The 21,682-nt window shown below is 45.1% G+C and overlaps 1 protein-coding gene across 1 annotated transcript in view; it reads left to right on the top strand.

Moving 5' to 3' along the window:
• CUBN (cubilin) overlaps window positions 1-21,682 on the top strand; it is a 1,289,359-nt gene that overhangs the window by 93,378 nt on the left and 1,174,299 nt on the right. Inside the window, exons 8-10 of the mRNA XM_085631507.1 lie at window positions 10,461-10,629; window positions 16,423-16,554; window positions 17,734-17,829. Of these exons, the coding sequence (XP_085487633.1) occupies window positions 10,461-10,629; window positions 16,423-16,554; window positions 17,734-17,829 (397 nt within the window). The remainder of the gene's footprint in view (window positions 1-10,460; window positions 10,630-16,422; window positions 16,555-17,733; window positions 17,830-21,682) is intronic.

The raw sequence follows: 21,682 nt of genomic DNA, 5'->3' as shown, positions 1-21,682 counted from the left end.
CAATAGGGGCAGTTTGGAAGTAGGGGACTCTGCGGCCTTGGTCCTTTTGGACTTAAGTGCCGCGTTTGATACCGTGTCCCATAAGATACTTCTCAAATGCCTACAGGATATCGGGATCAGGGAATCGGCCTTGGATTGGATTCGGTCTTTTCTAGAGGAGAGGTTCTTTCAGGTCTTAGTACCTCCTTTTTTCTCCCAGGAGTTTGCGTTGCATCAGGGGGTGCCACAGGGCTCCATACTAAGCCCACTTTTGTTCAATCTATATGTTAGCCCCCTGGCGGAGGTGGAAAAGGGTAGGGGGCTGTCCTTGGTGTCGTATGCTGATGACACCCAATTGCTGATCGCTTTTTCGAAGAAATGCAATACCAACCTGGATAAGTTTATGGAAGATCTTCTGGCTCTCTCCGATTGGACGGCGGCAAACTGTTTACAGCTAAATGCCCGCAAATCGGAGATTTTGCTGTTTGGGAAGGACCGGGAGCTATGGTCTGGGCAGTGTTGGCCGGACCGCCTCAAACCCGCCCCACTCCCTAAGGAGACTGTAAAAAACTTGGGTGTGTGGTTTGATAATGGCTTGACTTTCGATAAACGAACGAAAGCCGTTGCGGGGGTCTGTTTCGGGCTCCTGCGTGGCCTAAAACCTTTGCTCGGTGTCTTCCCTCCCAAGGTGCGCCAGCCCAATGTCCAGGCGTCCGTTTTGTCAAGATTGGACTACGGAAATTCCCTCTACTTGGGCGCTAACAAGGCTAGCATTAAGCGCCTGCAGAGGGTTCAGAACGCGGCAGCACGGATTCTGGTTGCACTGCCTAGATCCTGCTCAGTGGCGCACGTACTCCCCAAACTCCACTGGCTGCCGGTTAACAAGTGTATTCAGTTCAAGGCGCTGTGCATGTCTCATAAGATCTTGTTACGCCAGGCTCCATTGGGCCTATCCCATTTGACGGAGCCCTATGTGCCTAGGCGTTCGCTGCGATTCGCTGACCTTGCTCTGGTCTGCATTCCTCGAGTCTGGAGAGCGAGGGCCGGTGGGCGCTCTTTCCGCTGTATTGCGGCGAAACTCTGGAACTCGCTCCCGGCTCTTATTAGAATTATTCCAAACCATTTGGCATTTCGTAAGGCCTTGAAGATATGGCTTTTTCCTACCTCTGCTGTCTAATCACCCTGTCTCTCTCCTAGGCTCTCGTCTTTGGTCCTTGGTTGCGCTGGGACGCCTCGTCGCTGAGGCAGCCAAGTGCATTACATATCTGAAATAAATAAATAAATAAATCCCCCACACTCTCACTTAGTATAGCGGGATGCAGTTGCTGGCTACATACGGCTTCCTTTGACTGGGCAGGTTTAGATTGTACTACACTACTGTCCTCAGCAGCCCCTTCAGGCTATACCTGGGCCTAGGGATAGATGGCGTTCTGTTAATTTTGATATTAATTGCAGTGACAGCACGTACAAGAAAGGCGTCAATGGTGGCACAAGGAGGGTCAACTACTGTTTTTTGTAACTTACGCTTCGCCATTTCAAGTTTAACCTCTGTACAATATGCTTATCACACCAAGCTTTGATGTACGAAGTACAACAAAGTGTAAAGTGCAAAGACTCAAGTGCAGAAAGCAAAGTGTAAAAAGTGCATGGTGCAAAGACAATGCAGCGGGTAAAGAATTCAGCCAGGGACGGATACTTTCGACTGACAAAATAAAGTCAAGGTACCAAGAGCAATACAATACAAATACCAACAGTTAATTGGATAAAACAAGATAGGCAAATACAGTTTCAAAAAGTAAGATTGGGAGCCGACTGAAACACTGTTCACCACCAGGAATAAAAAACCCTTTTGTGGGATATTCAGTTTGATGTATCGATGTTTTAGTTCGATGTTATAGTCAATAGTCAATAAAAAAGAATTTAAAAAAGTTCAAAACAGTTGCCAGGACCTTTAGAACCAGTTAAAAAAGCAAATAAACCTAAGAAGTAAGGACTAGTGTCTTACTGAAGATCCGCTGCAAGGCCTCCCCCTGCTTAGATGAAATTGTTTTCTAATGCTCAATAGGATTTATCCACAAAGAAAGTTACCAAAAATTCTCACCCCTTTGCTCAGTTAGTTCTGATCGGTTTGCGGGTATTATCCACCACAGTTAAGATCCTTGCAGGCGCAGCAAAACCAAGGGGGTGGGGGGGGGGGGTGGCCCAGCCCTGCCATGAACGGACGCAGACGGGCCCGCGGTGATTTTAAGTTCATCCATGCACTGGTCTCGCAATGTAGGCGATGTTGGCGCCTCCAGGCGCTACGGATTCTGGGCACTGTTGGGCCCCTCAGCGGCACCAAACAGTTGTGAGCAACAGTAGCGGGCTCCTGCGCTGCAGGAATCCCGCTGTGATTTTAAGTGCCTCTGGGCACTGGTCTCGCGATGTTGGCGGTTTTGGCGCCTCCAGGCGCTACGGATTCTGGGCACTGTAGGCCCCCCCAGCGGCACCAAACAGTAGCGAGCACCAATAGTGGGCTACCATTCCATCCCTCTTGTAGAATGCCACACTTCAATACTGCAGTGATATTATATTACTCTATGGCGCATTTAGAAAATGAAAATAGCAAACTACAGTAGCAAAACTGAATAAGATGCCTGGATGTACTCTAGCTGATGAGCAGGATGCACCTTTAATAGTTACTTTGAACAACTTACTGTAAAACAGCAACCTCATGTAACCTATCCTCTGTTCAGCATTTCCAACATTATAAAGCATAAGAGAACAGAAATTGCAATTTACACTTCCAGAAAAAGGCAATATATCATTTCGGAAATTAACTACTAGTGAAAGGATTGTACTTGCCATATAGTGGAGTACAAAGGTCAATTCAGAAACAATTTTGAAACGAGATTAGTGCATTGTAAGTGGTACTAGAAACGATTTATGTTAGAAAATGCATATGTTGAAGCACAGTGTCAATTGAGATAAAATCAGCTGGCCAGAAATGAACTTGACCTTCAGTTTATATTGCCCAATGGCTCAGAGAGGGACGTTTGCTTCTGATATTTAGTGATCTATACAGGTCATGAGTTTTCGTCCTGCCAGGGCGAACTCTGGCATCCATTTTTCCGAGGGCTGAAACCTCTTAACACTGAGCTTAGAAAATGGCAGAAGTGAAGTGCAAAACGTTATACAAAACAGCGTTTATCATTAATTATTTTCTTCCACAGATTGAAATTGTTGCTAAATTCCCAGCCATCCCAGTCATTTTAAACTATTGATTACCCTATTCGCTACCAACAGCAATTAAGAGGCCCTCTGAGCACAACAAATATTATGAGTACAAGTCAAGTCAAAAATGCTTTATTTGGCACAAATTGTGTGAACCATAAAAGCTATGAGGTTCCCTCTCGGCTCTCCCTGGTGTTTGACGCGTGTGGGTGCGCACGAGCACGGCGCCAGGGATGAGTACATCCCTCACCTAAGAAACAGCGGATAACTGGTATCTTGAAAAGCCATTCCAGGCCAGCACACTTAATGACCGCTCATAAGCACAAAGAGACAGAGCGGGTGTACAGATATACTGTGCAAGCTTCAATCATGCACAGTGTGTCTGCCTACAAGCATATGACTTGGCATCCCCGATGAAACCTGTGAGGTGCACACTGGCTTTCCACCTGCCTCTTCTCACCCCTCTCTTTGCCCAGTCCGTCACAGGGCGAGGCGGGTTAGGGTTGCTTCTTCCCACACATCCAAGGACGAGTTGGGAAAAGTCCTTGCTTGTCATTAGCTATGTAGAGTCGGGTAGACCCAAGCTGAAGACTACATCACCCAGGCTGCATTCAAACAGTGATGCGGGCTCATTTCACGGAAAGAGTGGCCTTAAAGCCTCTCAGGCCACAGTAGACAGGGTTCAAAGCAGGCAAGCCCTGGAATGTCAGGAACAATAAGTGCATGACTCTGCCTGAGCCTCGCACAGAGCATGGGTCTGAGTGACCATGCATAACTCTATCGGAAGATATGATTTGTGTATTTCATGGATTAAAAATAAATAGGAAGCACAAAATTGGGGCGAAGGGAGTCCCAACACCAATATTAAGCGGCCTCCATTACTTGGCTGGCTTCCATTACAGTCTCATTTCCTTGCTTCTAATTTGATGGCTTTCCTTCCTCTTCATGTTTGTCCCTCGCCCTGGAACATAACCTAAAACACTGTTTCTGATCAGATGAATTGTATCCTGTCATTTTACTGAAAATCAGGAAACTACTTTTTGTCTTTTTAGGGTCGAACCTGCAATAGCATGTACACACACATGCGTATCGCTTGCGAGATGCTGTTGTTAAAAAAAGGGCTTGGAGCCCGTCCTGTTGCTTGCAATTTGTAGGTTGCGTGGCACTCTTCTTTACAGCCCGTAAATGGTCACTGCAAGCCTAACATCATTTCTGTTCTTTTGTGTGGAGCAGGGACCAAGCACTGATTGATTCAATTTATTCAGTGCCTGTCCACTGCTCCAGACGTGATTGAGGTACTATTTTGTACTTTTAACTTCCAGTGGCCTAGAAACAGAAGTCGCGTGACTGTCTAAAACGTGCACATGCAGGGCAAACAAAATTGAAAAGTTTAATTTCTATTGTTAACTTTCCTTTTTTTTTGTCGATTCTTCTTTTCTCAGTTTGCACTCAAGTTTTGTTTTTGCTCGTGGGTGCTGTTCTCAAAAGATGACGATTATATTATTGTATATATTGCAAAGCGACATTTTCTTTCTTATGTGTAACTTTAAAACTTATACAGTGCAGTGCACCCCAATTCACCCCACCCCACTGTAATCCAATCCAATACACCCACCTCACCACAAACCAATCCACTCAATCCAATCCAATCCACCCCTCTCAATCCAATCCACCCAAGGACAGTCCAGTCCAACACACTCACCCCAATCAACTCAATCCACCACACTCCAATCCTCCTAAACCACCCCACTCCAATCCGCCCCACTCTAGTTCAAAACAATCTGCCCCACTCCAATACAAAACATTCTGCTCTAGTCCAGCAATCCAAAACAATCTGCCCCACATCAATCCAAAACAATCTGCCCCACTCCAATTTTCAACAATCTAATCCAAAACAATCTGCCTCACTCCAATCCAAAACAATCTGCCGGACTTTAATCCAAAACAATCTGGTCCACTCCAAAGCAATCTGCCCCACTGCAATCCAAAACAGTCTGCCCCACCCCAATCCAAAGCAATCTGCCCCAATACAAAACAATCTCCCCCACTCCAATCCAAAACATTCTGCCCCACTCCAATACAAAACAATCTGCCCCACTCCAATACAAAACAATCTGCCCCACTCCATTCTAAAACAATCTGCCCCACTCCAAATGAAAACATTCCACCCATATCCATCCACCCCACTCAATCCAATCTTTTCCACTCAATCAATCTACCTCACTCCACTCCAGTCCACCTAACTCCAGTCCACCCCATCATATCCACCCCAGTGAATCCAATTCACCCACTTTAATACAATCCACCCCACATCAATGAAATCCACCCCACCCCAATGCAATCCACCTCACCTCAATGCAATCCACCCTACCCCACTCTAATCTGCCCCACACCACTCTAATCCACCCCACTCCACTCTAATTCACCCCACTCCAATCCACCCCATCCCAATCCACTCCACTCCACCCCAATCCACTCCAACACAATTCAGTCCAAACTACTCCAATCCAATTCACCCAATCCCATCCACCCCAATCCAACCCACTCCACCAGACTGTACTGCAATCCACCTCATTACACTCCAATCCTCTACACTTTAGCCCAATCTACCCCACCCCACTTCCGTCCACCCCACTCCAGTCTACTCCAATCCACTTCAATCTACCACAACCTACCCCACCTCAGTCCACCCCACTCTCCCCCAATCCAATCCATCCAGCCCAGCCCACTTCAATCCATCCACTCCAATTCACGCACCCACTCCAATTCACCTTAATCCACCCACTCCAGCCCGTTCCAGTTTACCTTAATCCACCCCACTCCAAACCACCTTAATTCACCCCACCACAAACCACTTTAATGCTCCCCACCCCAGTCAGATTCACACCAATCCAATTCACCCCACTCAAATACCCCCGCACCACTCCAATCCAGCCCACTCCAGTCTATTTGACCCCTCTCCAGTATAATCTACCACAGTCGACCCCACTCAAATCCAGTCCACTTAAATCCAGTCCACTCCACTCCAATCGACCCCACTTCAACCCCTTCCAAAAATTCCACCCCACTGTCCATCACACCCCACTCCACTCCAGTCCACCCAATCCCATCCCACCCTTCAACAATCCAATCCATTCCGAGCCAATACACCCCAATGCAGCCCACCCCTCTTCATTCCACTCCACCCTACTCCAGTCCACACCACCCCATCTATTCCACCTACTCAATCCAATTTACCCCACTCCAGTCCACCTCCCCTGAATCCAATCCACCCCACTACAATCCTCCCAACCCCACCACACCCCAATCCAACCCACCCCAACACAACCTACCACACACCACCCTAATCCAATCCATACCACCTCACTCCAAACCAATCCACCCCACTCCAGTCCACCCCACCACTATCCAATCCACCCCATTTCAGTACACCCCACTTTAATCCAATCCAATCATCACACTCCAATACACCCCACTCAAATCCACCCCACGCCAATCCACCCCACACCAATCCACCCAACTCCACCCCAACCCACCCACCCCACTATAATACACCACACCCTACTCCAATCCACCCCACTCTACTCCAATCCACCCCACCCTAATCAATCCCACCTGAGTTCAGGCCACCCCACTAAAATACATCCACCCCACCCCACCCCACTCCAATCCACTCCACTCCAGTCCAATCCACCCCATTCCACTCCATCCCACCACACTCCAAAGCAATCTACCCCACCCCAATCAAGTTCACTCCATCCTAGGCCTATCATTTCAATTCAATGCACCCGTCTCAATCCAATCTAGTCCACCCCACTCCAATATACCCCACTCTAAACAATCCTTAATTCACCCCACCACAAACCCCTTTAATGCTCCCCACCCCACTCAAATCCACACCAGTCCAATTCACCCCACTCCAATCCCCCCTCTCCAATCCCCCCTCTCCCCTCCATTTCAGCCCACTCCAGTCCATTCCACCCCACTCCAGTCCAATCTGCCACAGTCCACCCCACTCAAATCCAGTCCACTCAAATCCAGGCCACTCCACTCCAATCCACCCCACTGCAACCCTCTCCAAAACAGCCACCTCACTTCAGTCCATTCAGCCCCAATCCACTCCAGTCCACCCCACCCCGCCCCACTCCACCCACCCCACCCCAATCCACCCTATCCCAATCCAATCCATCCCGATCCAATCCACCCCAATGCAGCCCACCCCTCTTTATTCCATTCCACCCTACTCCAGTCCACACCAACCCACTCCAGTCCAATCCACCCCACCTATTTCACTGACTCAATCCATTTCACCCACTCCAGACCACCCCACCTGAATGAAATCCACCCCACCCCACCTCACCCGAATCCAACCCACCTTAACCCATTCCAACCTCCACACACCACCCTAATCTAATCCATACCATATCACTACAAACCAATCCACCCCACTCCTGTCCAATCCACCCCATTTCAATCCACCCACTCTAATCCAATCCAATCAACCACACTCCAATCCACCCCACTCAAATCCACCCCACACCAATCCACCTAAATCCAACCCACCCCACTATAATCCATCCCCCTACTCTAATCCACCTCACTCTACTCCAATCCACCCCACTCTACTCCAATCCACCCCACTCCACCCTAATCCACCCCACCCCACTAAAATCCAACCAGCCCACCCCACCCCACTCCAATCCACCCTATTCCAGTCCAATCCACCCCATTTCACTCCACTACAATTCACCCCACCCCAGTCCAAACCAATCTACCCCACCCCAATCGAGTCCACCCCATCTTAGTCCTATCCCTTCAATTCAATGCACCCACCACAATCCAAGCTATTCCACCCCACTTTAATCCACCTCACCCCATTTTTAATCCACCCCACGCCATTCTATCCTACTCCACTCAATCCACCCCCTCTACCGCAATTCAATACACTCCACCCCTACTTTAATCCAATCCACCCCAACTCCTCAGTCCACTTCAACCCACTCCACCCTATCCCACTCTGCTCTACTGCACTCTATGACACTTTCTGCCACTGAACCACTGAACTCTATTCCTCTCTACTCCACCCTACAACACTCTACTCCTCCTACTCCACTCTGCGGCACTGTACTCCAACAAATTCACTCCACGACACTCTACTTCCCCACTCCACTGTACGACACTTCTCGCCACTAACTTTTATCCAAGCTGAACAGCAGCCACACTGGAGTACAACATTACAACATCACAAAAGCACATTGCCAAAGTCAATAGCTCTTTTATTTGCTTGACCCATTGGCTTTGCCAATGTTTTTTTTTTTCAGAGGTCCTTGGGAGTGCATGTATTTTTCTATTTCTCCATTGTGTGTTTAGTTAATTTTATAATTTTACCTCCCTTTAAACGTTGTGTGTTGCTTCATACACAAATGACCTCCATTGCTCTTCCACCTATGAATGCTTTATTTTTTAGATTGTTTTTTCTTGCAAGGGCCCAGCAAATGCAGACGGTTGCCAGGCCACCTGCTTTTCATGATGTTGCTCCCCACACTTTTTTATATTGATTTTTCTGTATTTATCTTTCTGCAATGGCCTGGCAGCTGCATTTTGTCCCCCTCCACACCACACAACATTTTTTAAGTGTTTTCGCTTCCCTCCCACAAACTGTTTCTCTCCCAAACCTCTGTGCATTTTAATGTTTTATTTTCTTTGTATTTCCTGTGAGTGGCCAGCAACTGCCACTTTTTCCAGCCCATTCGCTTCTTTCTACACTCTTGCACGTTACACACTTCGTAATTCACCTTTCTAGAACGGCCCAACAGGAATGGAAAATTAAAAATTCCAAAATGGCCGCTAACATATCAGAACTAATGAATAAGCATGCATCACGATGTATGTGCATGCTTTGGTAGCCTCCTTGGAATCACTATTTCTTTACTAGAAAACACATTCAAAATTGTCCATCTGTGTAGTAATGTGCTGGCTACCATTTCGGAATTCATTTAGGCAAATGCATGCAAGCATTGGCAAAACCATAGACTCCCACTTTCAAAGGCAAGACCTATTGGCGTTGTCAATGCTGCTCTAGAGTTTGGCATATTTCTTTACATTTTTTCCAGCATCAGTTTAGAACTTTGTATTTCACTAAATGGCAAATACCCTGCAATTCGATACAATGTGAGTGAGGTCTTTTGTTGAAGTCATTCAGGCAATTGCAGAATATTCCAATATTATCTTTAAAGGCCATGATGTAGGTGTCTCACGTGATGCATGACCTGGTGATTCCGTGGGCTGATTGAGGTATGTTGCTGACACCATGGTCACAACTTTAAATCCTGGCGGGTTCACTCAGCATTTTATCCTTCCAAAATTAACAAAATGAGCTCTATTTAGCTGGGTAGCCATAAATATCTGTTACTTATCAATTGCAACAAGTCCCAAGAAACCCATTGATGTTACACGTTAGGTTATGATTAAATTGAACCTGGATGTTTCATTTCATTCACTTTTTGGAGCTGTAAAACGTGTTGAATTGAACCTTTGTATCTTCCTCTGGAGTTGTTGGGGTTGACTGGAAAGGGTGGAGAGGGGTCATGGCAGAGTTCTGCATTTTGAATAATAAATCTATCCATTCAAAAGAAACGCTTGTATTATAAATCAGTAAAATGTGTGATCCCTCTGGCACCAGTTGTCTCATAACTTCATAGGGAGCGTGGACATATTTTGAAGTTCAGGCAGAATTTTAAGCTTCTATGATATTATGAAGTCAGGTGGCCACAGATGGCAGCAAACAAACCACCTCAAATAAAGGGGGGTGTGTAGTCTGTTCAAGGACACAGAGTGCAGAAACCACCCTGGAGCGCAGTGCAGACAGAGATGTGAGGATTACAATTGCATTAAAAAAGAGAAGGATCTTAGTGCTGTCAGATCTGATGGTTGGATAGAAAACAAGGTGCAACAGGGCTTAGAGAGAGGTTTAACTTTCAAGTAATAAGAAGCCTATAGTACCACTGTATCCAGTGAGTTTGAGCCCTCATCTCAGATGCTGTGTCCACTTCTGGAGACCACTCAATCTGCAAAATCAGGAAAGGTCGGAGACAGTTTAGCCACCAGCCAACAATATTATTCTTGTTTCCAAATTCGCTTCAGTAGCTCAGGGTCTTAATGAGGACTAAAGTGAAAGTCTAATTTCCAAAAGGGGGTTAACAAAGATATTTACCACCTTCCCAGTCCCTTGTCTCTAATGTATTGCATTGTGTTGTTTCTTTGCACAGCCCAAATACAGATGTATTTGTGATAATGGCTGGATGGCGCCTCCCGGCAGCTCTGCCTGCACCGCTGACATTGATGAATGCACCCTTCCAGACTATCCTTGTTCTCAGGACCCCCTGGTGCAGTGTTTCAACACAGAAGGGTCCTTCTACTGTGGGGACTGCCCAGCAGGTACAGTTGTGTCCAAAATATATCAGCACTGCTTTCAAAATACCATGTTTGCAAAATCCACTCACCTTGCGATCTTTGTATGGTCATGCTCGTGCTGCTTCTGCACGTGTCGAAGCGGCTGCGTGCACACATCAAGCTGAACGGTGGCAGGCATAGCAAGGGTGCCATCAGCACTAACGCAAGCAAGGAAAATGTGTCCAGTATGGTGAAGTATTAACAAGCATTTTGCAATGCAATAGGTCTCGCATTTGCGAGAGTTTGAGCTATTGGCATTGTAAATGACAATGCCTTTTATTTATGTGTTTTGCAAACCTGCAAGCGGTGTATAAACATGCACTTTCTATTTATAGTCCTTCAGTGGCGTAGCTGGTGGGGGGGGGGGGGGGGGTGCGGACCGCCCCAGGCGGGACTATTTTGGGGACGGCCATGCGGCACTGGTGCCTTGGCCCGTTGCGGCCACCTTTATAATTAATTATTAAATTATAAAGGCCTCTGCAACGGGCCATCAGTGCCGCGCGCGCGGCCCAGTTATGCACAGTGCTGCCAAAATTGCAGCATAACCGCGTTTGTGTTTGCTTTGCTTGCCTGCTGCCTTGACTGTTGGTGGTCATGGTCCGTCCCAGCCTCCAGGGCCATCAATCTTGTAGCGAGCGAGCACAACCAATGACGGCCCTGGGCGACATGATTTTGGCCAGCCCTAGTGGCGCGAGAACGTAGCAGTGACGCGTCACGCGCTTCACCAGTACGCGCTCGAGTCGTGAGGAGTCAATTGTGGCCTGGGGCAGTCAGTGGCTGTGCTCCTCTGGGCGATTTGTTGGCTCTGGAGTCTGGCTGCTGCAGTCAGAGCAGCAGAACTTGAAGTGATTAAGTGAACGAAGTTCGAACTTCAAGTTCGAACCAACCACCCCTGCCTGCCATAGAGTGGAGACCCTCGAGCGAGTGAGGTAAGAGGGGAGATGGGTGGCTGAGTGGCACATCATGCATAGCTGCCAAGGTTTCAGATTCTAATGAGTGACATTTTCATAATGTTTTTCAGTGTAATTATGAGTGACATTTCTATGGCAATGAGTGACACTTTCTGGCGAGCAAAATCAAGGAATGAAGCTTAGGGAAACATATAAATATCAGACATTGCACCCATTTGTGCAACAAGACTGTCTGAATCATACTGTGTGTGCTACCCAAGACCGTTCATTAAAGGGCCATCTAGTGAATGAAGTCACAATTGGTATCAATATCCAAGCAGACGTCGCAGTCATCAAATAAACAGCGTTCTGGAATGCTTACTGGTGGTGCCCGTTAGTGGTGCAGGAGAGGCCTGTTGCTTTTTCTTCAGATGGTGCCCCTTTAAGAGAGAAGAATCTCAGCCAGGCAGCAGCTCAAAGAAAGCCATTTATGATATGATAAAATTATTAAAATATAATTTCACTGTGGGGGGAAGGCGGTTCCTTCCTCAGCTCATTTATCACTGGTAGTTGGGACAGAGCTGGCATCATAGGTTGAAAACTTGAATGATCACTGGTTTCCATCAAGCCTCTCTTCATTCTCTCTCTCTCTCTTATCTCTTTCATCTTATTCCCCTCTTGTCTCTAATAATTTTTACATCTGGGCTTTTTAGGGTCACACATCTGCTTTCTCTCTACTTTCTTTTTCTTGCCTCAGCCTGTTTCCTTTCACCACTTCCTTCTCTTTCCTTTCTCCCTCTTCTCTACCCCCTACTTCTACTTGCCTTTCTCTCCTCTTTCCATACCTTTCTTTCTGCCCACTCTCTTTACTATGCCAGTGTCTCCCTTCCTCCATCTCTCTGCAGATTATATAGCAGAATTATAAATTCAGCTGACACAATGCTTTAATGTGCCCGTGAAAAATAAATGCTTTTAATTTGCAGAAATGCACATCAGCAGGCATATTCCAAACCACTTGCCAGGCAGCTGACTCTATTCTGGTGGTTTTAAGGAGCACAAGACCGAACAGTTACCTGGGGGCCTTAATGGTGATCAATCAGGTCATGATATTGCAGAGTAAGCCGCGCCTCTTCGAAAACAAAGTCCCGAGTTTCCCAGCCAGCTGCCAGTTCCTCTCAGCAATTAATTGTTCACGCAGCTCTCTGATGGATGTCACATGCGGTTTTCTGAGTCCCCAGATAGATCATGCAGTCTGTGTGTTCTCTTTTGTACTGCCATTCACCAGTGTATTCAACTGTGAAGCCTTGGACCGTGTCATGTATGTGCATGTAACTTGCGTGATCGAGGTAACTCTTAGCGACGATACTACGTGTCTCTCGGACCTCTTTCAAGTGATCGCCGTCCTTTTTCCCCAGTACACGCCCCCCCCAGGGGCGGCAATCTGAGGGATAGCCCTGGGCGCCACAAGCTCTAGCTACGCCTCTGTAGTCCTTGCTTACGAAAAGCAAGGCTAGCAGTAACTGAGCCTCTTTTACTGCCAGCCTTGTTTCTCGTAAGCAAGGACGATAAGTACAAAATGTGTGTCTACGCACCACTTGCAGGTTTTAAAAACAAAGAAATAAAAGGCATTGCTATTTACAATGCCAATAGCTCAAACTCTCACAAATGTGAGACTTATTGCATTGCAAATTCTTGTTTTTTTCAAGCTGCTATATAGGAAAACCTGATCTTAATGCCTGTAAGATCCCTGAGCAGTCTGTTTATTAAACTAGTACCCTATCTGTGCTCATCATGAGGTAACTATGACCTTCCAGGTCATTGCGAACACTGTTTTTAGTCCTGAGCTTATGTGTGAGAGCAAGTGCATTCTGGGTGTTGAAATTTTGCTTTGCTTCCATGGCACTAGTTAGACCAACAAAGCTGAAATTGATAATTTGTAGGTGAAAAATTCAGGCCTGGTGACATTGTCTGCATTGACATGGAGTGAGGTGGGCACCCTAATTCCTCGTGTGTTTCTTTCTTACAGTAGTTACCGTGGGAGAGGGTGTGGCTTACGGGTAGGGCAGCCGACTTTGAAACTGGGGAACCAGGCTCAAGTCTCGCGAGAGGCTCAAACATCCTATTTATCTAGACAAATCACTTAATCTCCCTGTGCATAAAAAAATTAAAGTGCCCGTATGTAATGTAACTGGTGATCACGCAAAGTGTTCTGATACTTTAGGGTCAGGTTCGCGCTATGTAAAACTGCAAAAATAAAATAAGATGAAAAACACGATCCACCACACTGCATCAACTCAATATTTGACATTTTCTATAGACATGTTATGTGAGCGACGGGATCTAGCATTTTTTATGCCACATCTCCTGCAGGATGCCTTCTAATCCATGAGGAAAAAAAAGGATATGGAAGTAATGCGACACCTCCCCCACCATGGCAACGGATTATCGCTTGAACCCTTCCAGCCTAATCCTCCAGCCTACTCATTATCATCTGGGCAGCATTAATTACTGATCCGGCCACAATGGATTATTGGCAGATGTGATTCCCTCCATCGACGCATTCAAGTGACTGTACATTTTCACTGCCTCCTCTCCACAATTGCAGGCTGACAGCATGGAGTGACTTCTGCTGCTCAGAGATGCCTGAGGGAGAATGGAGGACAAGCTTGCAGTGGTGTAAGAGGGCCCCAGCGATTACTTCCCACAACAGTGCGAGAAGTGTTGAGGGCAGGAATGACAACAAACTGATCCAAAAGGGGCAGGCTCCAGGAGCCGTGCTTGTTTACATACAGGAAGATTCAGTTCTGAACATGGCTGTCCCACAGATGCTGTTATACAGGGGCAGGGCGAGTGAGGAGAAATTAGGCTGCTACACAGCAAGGGTTATGGAGCCAGACAAGACAGCCCTAGCCATCCAGCTGACAGACACTGCTTTGAAAAGACGTCCACACAGCCGGCTGCCCCCCTACCACCGAAGCAAAGGTCTCCTCTATGGTGAAAAAAACAAAACAAAAACAAACCACAAGCTGCTTGCTGTTTTAAATCCAACAGGTGAGGAACGAAGCACGCTGTCCCACCTGCACTGCAGTAAGCCAGAAATGGGTTGCAGATACCGCGGTGGGCTGCAGCGCCTGCCCACAATAACACACGCTTTTGCACACTCTGGATTGTCTTGTGAGCTGCCGGGCTCTTGATGAATGAAAGAACAATTTCGCTTTTGAAGCTACCAGGTCTGTTAGGCCGGAAGCATTGATGGACCTGGCATCCTGTGAGTGCTGTGTACACTAATTAAGCAAATAGTTCTCCAAAATGCTAATGAAAGCTCCCGAGTAAGGACACATGTAAGGGGCCTCTAGTATTTTTATGCTTCTGCCTTAGTCTCAGTGCTTAATTTGAACTGGTGGTTGGAGGTGGGAGCCACTGGTACTCGTTTTTGGGGACTTATTTTCTTCATCATACATTTACGGGAAAGGGAAACACAAAAACTAGAAAGGATGAGGAAGAGAAAGTTGAAAAAACTGTCACAAAGGGAGAAAGTAGGAACCTGCAGGAGTGAGATAAAGGGCCAGGCGGTGTCTGACAGTGGATTAAAGAGGCATGAGGTGGATTTAGGACTACACGGCCTTGGTATTTGGCGCTGTGGCATTTATTAATGCCGCCTGTGTACTTCTGAGCAGCGTCTTGGGCACCGAATCTCATTATTTTACAAATTAAGCACTGCTAAGGCTGCCACATTTAGCAGCAAAACTAGTCCACATTATCGCTGCGTTTGCTGTCCCTCTGGCTTGCCGGGCTACAAAATAGTAATGTTGTGAATATCCCCACACATTCGGGTCAGTATTCTCATTCATATATGCCCTTTTAAAATTAGGTTCTAAGTAAAGACGGTGTGAGTGGTGCAGTCAGTACTGGAAGGTACCTTCAAACCTATGCCTACTAATCCTGCGAGGAAAGTGAGTCCTGTCTAAAGAAAAGCGCTTTGCATCTGAAAAAAGAAAAAATTCATAATTTGTCAAATATAACCCTCTGCACCAAGATTGGGTGAACTTCTGCAATGCAGTTAGTGGACCTAAAGTGTTTAAAGTTGAGAACTCGCTGAAAGTGCTTAATGGTGGTTTTGTCTTCAACTAGCTTAAAATTAAACTGGTGAACTATGTGCCCTCTCTTATTGTTTGCTACAGAAGGTGCAGGGTGCTGGTCAGGTGGACCTTTTATGCTTTGCTGGCCTTAAAACCATACCATGCAGATTGTAACTGACCATTGAGACACAGACCTGGTATTTCTTTTTACAGCCAGCACTTCATGGTTTGTAAATAATATGTCCGTATTACTTCACATGTATGGTCCAAGTTTTCTTCATGCACAAAGCACTCAGCAGATCTCAGTTGCTGTCTGAAGTTCACATTTGAATCTCAGATTGTTTTCCCAGATTTCAGAACTATAGGCAAAATTACTTTTACCATTTATGCTCTCCATCTCCCCAAACACCAATGCTCTTTATCATGACAATCTTCAAACATTTTGTGGGTTTCTTTGGTTGCCCCTTTATGCAGTTGCCACAGTTGCAATAATATAGCCACAACCTTGTCAAGTCTGTGGCTTGTGGTGTGAGGATGCCACATGCCTGTTCTCCAATAAACCCTATACTTACCTGTCAGCTGTGCATGCCCTTACTGCACTGATATATTAGGATTTGTTGTGCTATTTGAGAAAACACCAGTCCCTCTGACTGATGAATTTAGAATCTTTTCATATATTGTAAGCTTTTGACTGAAACATAGAATGAAAGAGAAAAATGTGCCACTCTGTGCCTTTCTCGATTACACTTTATGTTTTGCCTAAGAAAAAAAAACTATATAAAATGCACGTTTTGTTATGTTTTTTGTAGGCTGGAAAACAATTGGCCGAACCTGCCAAGATATCAATGAGTGCGAGACTGACAATGGAGGCTGCTCTGTGACCCCGTTTGTCCCATGTATAAATACCAGAGGATCCTACCACTGTGGACTCTGTCCCCCAGGTACCCCGCTTGCATGCATGTGTTACTTGTATATATTTGAATACCGAATACACTTTTAAGCTCTTGCCACAGTGAATTAGGCTGTTTGTATCTGCTTCAAGATGTCCATTGAAAGGAGGGGAAAACACAAGTGTAGGCAATGTGGATATGCTTGAACTGATAAAGAAAAATAACCAGGACTCCCATAAATGCTTAAATGGCATGCGATTTACATTTTAAAAAAAACAATTTCTAACAGAAATTTCAAAAGGCACTCGGAAAGACATTCCTTGTTTTTTAAGTCGGTCTTTGATAGGACCTGGCAGCATTGTGATTGGTCTGAGCGCTGTGGTTCGGCACTCAGCCAGGCAATGGGGGCCTGGGCATGTTCTCCACGCAGGCTGTGATGCAGCCTGCATGGAGAACATGCAAAGTGCGCATGACTGTTTGACCAGCCCGAGAGGGAAGGCCAAACAGTCATGTGCACTTACGAGTGGACAAACCACTGCTACCCTGCTCTAAAGCACTCCTCCCCTGCTCTTAGAGCAGAGCAGCCTCACCCACCCCGCAAAGCGGCACAACAGGAACAAATGCAATGATAAGAACATTGAATTATTATCATTGTATTTGTTCTTTCTTTCACTGCTTTGCAGCAGTGGGGCACCGCTCCTCCGCCTTAGCAGAGGAGCCACCACTGGGACCTGGGCCACTGAACATTCCCATTGACTGAGCTGGTGCAGTTCAGGACTGGGTGCCATTTTACGACATAGATATGCACTGTCTCAACCTAATGGTCAAACTCTCGCCAGCTCTGGGACCTTTGCCACCACAAAATGGACCAGCGGGTTTAAACTGCTGGTCGTGTTTCACAGCATGATGACTGCGTGGTCTGCACATCTCAACAATTCTCAGTCCTGTCACCTTGAGAATGTATCGGATTTTTTTCCATATAAAGCTGCAAACTGTCATGAACTTAAATGTTAAGACCCAGTTGTCAAGTGCTTGTACTGTGGTAGATTTCCAAGCCGGTGTTACTAAATTTAGTTTGTCATGTATGGCAAGATCCATTCTAGGGCAAGGCAAGGATAGTTACAGCATGGAGTCATCAACCTGATAGTCTCTTCAAGCAGCAAAGTTTGCACTAGAGGAGTATGCATGTTTTAGTAAGAGAGCGGTAATATGTTCATTTTCTTGTCACAGGTTATGAAGGAAACGGAAAGGTTTGCACTCAGATTGATGTCTGCTCTCTGAACAATGGCGGGTGCCATCCATTTGCTACATGTACACCTATACAAGGTAATCGATGTGTGGTACTGCGGATTACCGAACCAGATTTTGGGGGAACTTAACAAACACTCTGCACCACATTTGCAGAGCAAAATTGATGCAAACCCAGCACAAAGTGTTATGTTGGGATTAACTGTCTAACACAAACCATTTTTTGCGTTGGAAAGTTGTCTACAGTAAAACAAAGTAACGCTATTGTTCACTACTTTCCTTCAAGGGGGTGTCCTATGGTGGTACATGGGCATTTTTATGCAACCACCCGTGGTTTTGACCCAAATCACTGCCCTCTAAGGTTTGTAGACAGGCTTTTGTGGCAAAAAATGACACCTTGTCATGGCACGCGTACCAGTGGAGTTTTAGTTTTCACAGTTTTCCAAGTTTGCACTTGTGTTACACTGTATAGCATTCATAAAATGTGGGGAAAGTATTAAACTATGTCAAAGAATAGATTTTGTACTGGAAGGATATCCTTCCACTACAAAACTAATGCTTGAAAAAACACACACACTTGCGCTCCTGTGCAATGGTGTATGCGTTGTTACATGGCAAACTAACATGGACCAGCACAGGTGGAAAGAGAAAAACGGTGCCGTATCTTAGTGGTTCTTTCCCCCTTTGACACTCTGGGTACTGTGCAGCTAAATGTTAGTAAATTGTCCTCTTGAAGTCTTAAAGAAGATTCACATTGAATATATCAGACTGCAATGACATCCATTTGGAACTTTTGAGCAATATTCTGACACTATAGTTCATGCCAAAACATGATACCCGGTTGTCTATGATCATCCATTACTCTTTTGCCTTTACTTGATCCGTATAATTCTAAGTCAAAAGAACATATTCAAAGCTCTTCATTATAACCCACTCGATGATGTACGCCTTTATGTCTTAACATTTTGCAAATATTACTTTCCTGAGTCAGGATTGAGAGGCTGTAACTACATGGCCTTATCAGAGATATGATGCCTTTTTAATTTACTTGTGTACCAAGTTCTATAGGTTTTGTTTTTCGATTATTTAATTATTTTCCGAATAATCAGAATTATTTAGCCACAATATTTTTCAAGACAGATGTTTAATATTGTGTACGCTTTTCATTAATTGGATGGGACCAACAAAGATACTCTACTTTGTTTACTTTGTTCCAAATAGGAAAAACAAACACAATTTTGTTCTAAAATGCTTGAATGTTTTTGTCAGTCATTAATTAGCCTACATAGAGCACATCATAGCTTTCTAATTTGTTGTAAAGTATTCTTTGGTTATAAGCAAAGATGTAGATGTACAGTAGTGCTACATTACAACCCCACAAGTGTGCTGCTGATTCCTGTGTGATTACATCACACTCAGCCACTTGTTATGGATTACAAATCTTTATTCTAGTTGGTAAGAACCAGTGGGATTTCCCAGTCACAACGTTGGATGAATTTCTAGTTTTAAAAATGTGGATTGAACGGTAAAAGTTTGGATTTGGTGTAGTAAACTCAAAGTCAACTCACTCATGGGGAAAGGTGTACTTACTTGATGAACTTGTCTCTAATGAGTAAGTGTATGTCAGGGCCTAGATAAGTGGGTGGAAAAGTTGCTTCGTGGGTAGAGATAGACCTGCAAACTCTTGTGCTCAGCAGAAAAAGTCAGGAGTTTGAATGGAATCGGCAAAAATGTTCATGGTAATTTCATACCATGAAATCACATGGAAAACGTCTCAGGTAAAGGACAGGAACACATGTGCTAATAGGGTGAGAAAAAAGAGGGAATATCCCCACATTTAAAGGGTACATTACAGGATAGTTTTCCTGGTAGCAAGAAAAAGTATTTTCCCTGTAGAATATAATGTGTCCCTAGAAGTAGGGAAGTATTAGACACCACTGAAGGATTACACTAATAACTAACAGGCACATGCATCAAGAAAAGCTTTTGCGAGTCCTTAATTGTGATTATTAAGGACTTTCAAAAGCCCATGCATGTAGGAATCGCTATTAAAATAGCGATTCCTAAACATTCCTTAATTGCGACTTGCAATTTGCGAGTCGCAATTAAGGAATACCTTCCCATTCATTCCTATGGGCCTACAGGTCCATAGGAATAAATTGGAGATTGCTTGCGCAATTTGCAAGTACCAATAGGTACTCGCAAATTGCGCATGCATTTTCAAGGGTTCAAGGGTGTCCAAAGGATACCCTGTTGCACCCCTGAAATTGCTCTGTGCACACATGTGGCATGCACACATGCCCCAAGGACATGTGTGTGTAACCTACAACTTCAAAGTTTTTGCAAATTACCATCAAGTTCAACTTCATGGTAATTTGCGCCCCTAGTAGCGAAATCGCTATTTTAAAGTGGTTCTTGCATTGCATTTAAGGAATCGCAAATTGCGATTCCTTAAATGCAATCACTGTTTGACAAATCGCAATTAATTACGAATTCTCAAAATGCGAGTGCCTTGAACCTTGATGCATCGCAAATGCCCTTTTTGCAGGCGCAAACGGACGATTTTTGCAAATCGCACAGTTTGCGCTCGCAAAAATGGTTGATGCATGTGCCTGTATATATTTACACTGCATACACCAAAGGGAAGAATACTCCTATGTCGTGCTTTGTCACTCTCCTTATGATAATCACCGATTTGCTATTAATGCACATGCCAGTGACTCCTGACAGACTTCAATGATATATTGTCTAGAAGATAAGTAAAAGAATATACCACAAAATGTTCATTAACATGACAGCCATAATTTAAGTTAGATGCGTATCTGAAATGCGGAAATTTAAACGCTCAGACCTAGATTTATTAAAGATTGGCACCTAGGTAAAAGTCACAAAGCCTCACCGAATTTTGCAAGGGTATTACTTTTCCTGTGTAAAAGTTATTGTGCACTGGAAATATTCCCTTTACGCAGCGCAGAGAACAAACTGTGATAGTTTGTGTCACTTTGTGTCAAGAAGGTGACCGGATCTTTACTGGGGCGTAACTTGGAAGGATGCAAACATTCAGTAATTGGTGTTCTAAAATTGTTTGACTGGGTTTTGTATTTAAAAATGATGCCTCTTTGAAGCAGGCACTAATAAGGAGAAATATTTTTATTTATCCAGACCCACAGGTTGCATGTATGCTACAGTGCATATAACACATCACATGTGTTGGATACCTCAGAGTATGTCTACTCATAGAAATTTGTACTAGAATGGTATACCCCCTGGAAAATATTTTTAAGTCCGATGTACTCAGTATTCTCTCTTGAGATGTTCTATGTTTTAGGCGGGGTTGCATTTGCACTTCTCTGTGTGAACCTCACCAATGCTTTTGGGCTGCGGCCGCCATTGTTGCAGACATAAAGGGGATTTTTGGACTACATTAACTGACAAGATAATGACAAATAAAATGTGATGGGCACACCATGTGCCAATATGAAAAGAGCCTTCCATGTTCTCAATGTTTCTAATAATTAGAATAAAATGGCTTTTGGGACGATGTACATATGAATTCTATTAATCTCTCACAAATCGTTAGGCCTTGAAAAGGGAAAATGATACTTTGATTAAGAAGCATGTGCAAAAGTTCATACAAGTCCACCACATTTTAAAGCCTGTGTTTCTGGATGCGATACAGCTTAGGACTGCTGCAAGCTGCATAGGCAGGTTTGACCCAGTAGAATGAAATGTTGAAAGGAATTCCAGCTTTGGAGCATGTTGTCTGCTGCATCACAGCCTGAAAGGCTGGCCATGTCCTGTTTCTGGGCTGCGTCACCGCATGTGACCATAGAGGTTCCGTTGTCTCTGGTCAAGCCTGGCGCTGCCCACATCCTGCCTAAAACCAACATTAGAGGCTCAGTGACAATCACAGACAGCGAGTGAACATTTT

The sequence above is a fragment of the Triturus cristatus genome, chromosome 10, assembly GCF_964204655.1.
Source record: "Triturus cristatus chromosome 10, aTriCri1.1, whole genome shotgun sequence".
Classification (NCBI taxonomy): domain Eukaryota; kingdom Metazoa; phylum Chordata; class Amphibia; order Caudata; family Salamandridae; genus Triturus; species Triturus cristatus.
Note: the sequence above shows the minus strand (reverse complement) of the source record. Positions and strands in the feature narration are given on the sequence as shown.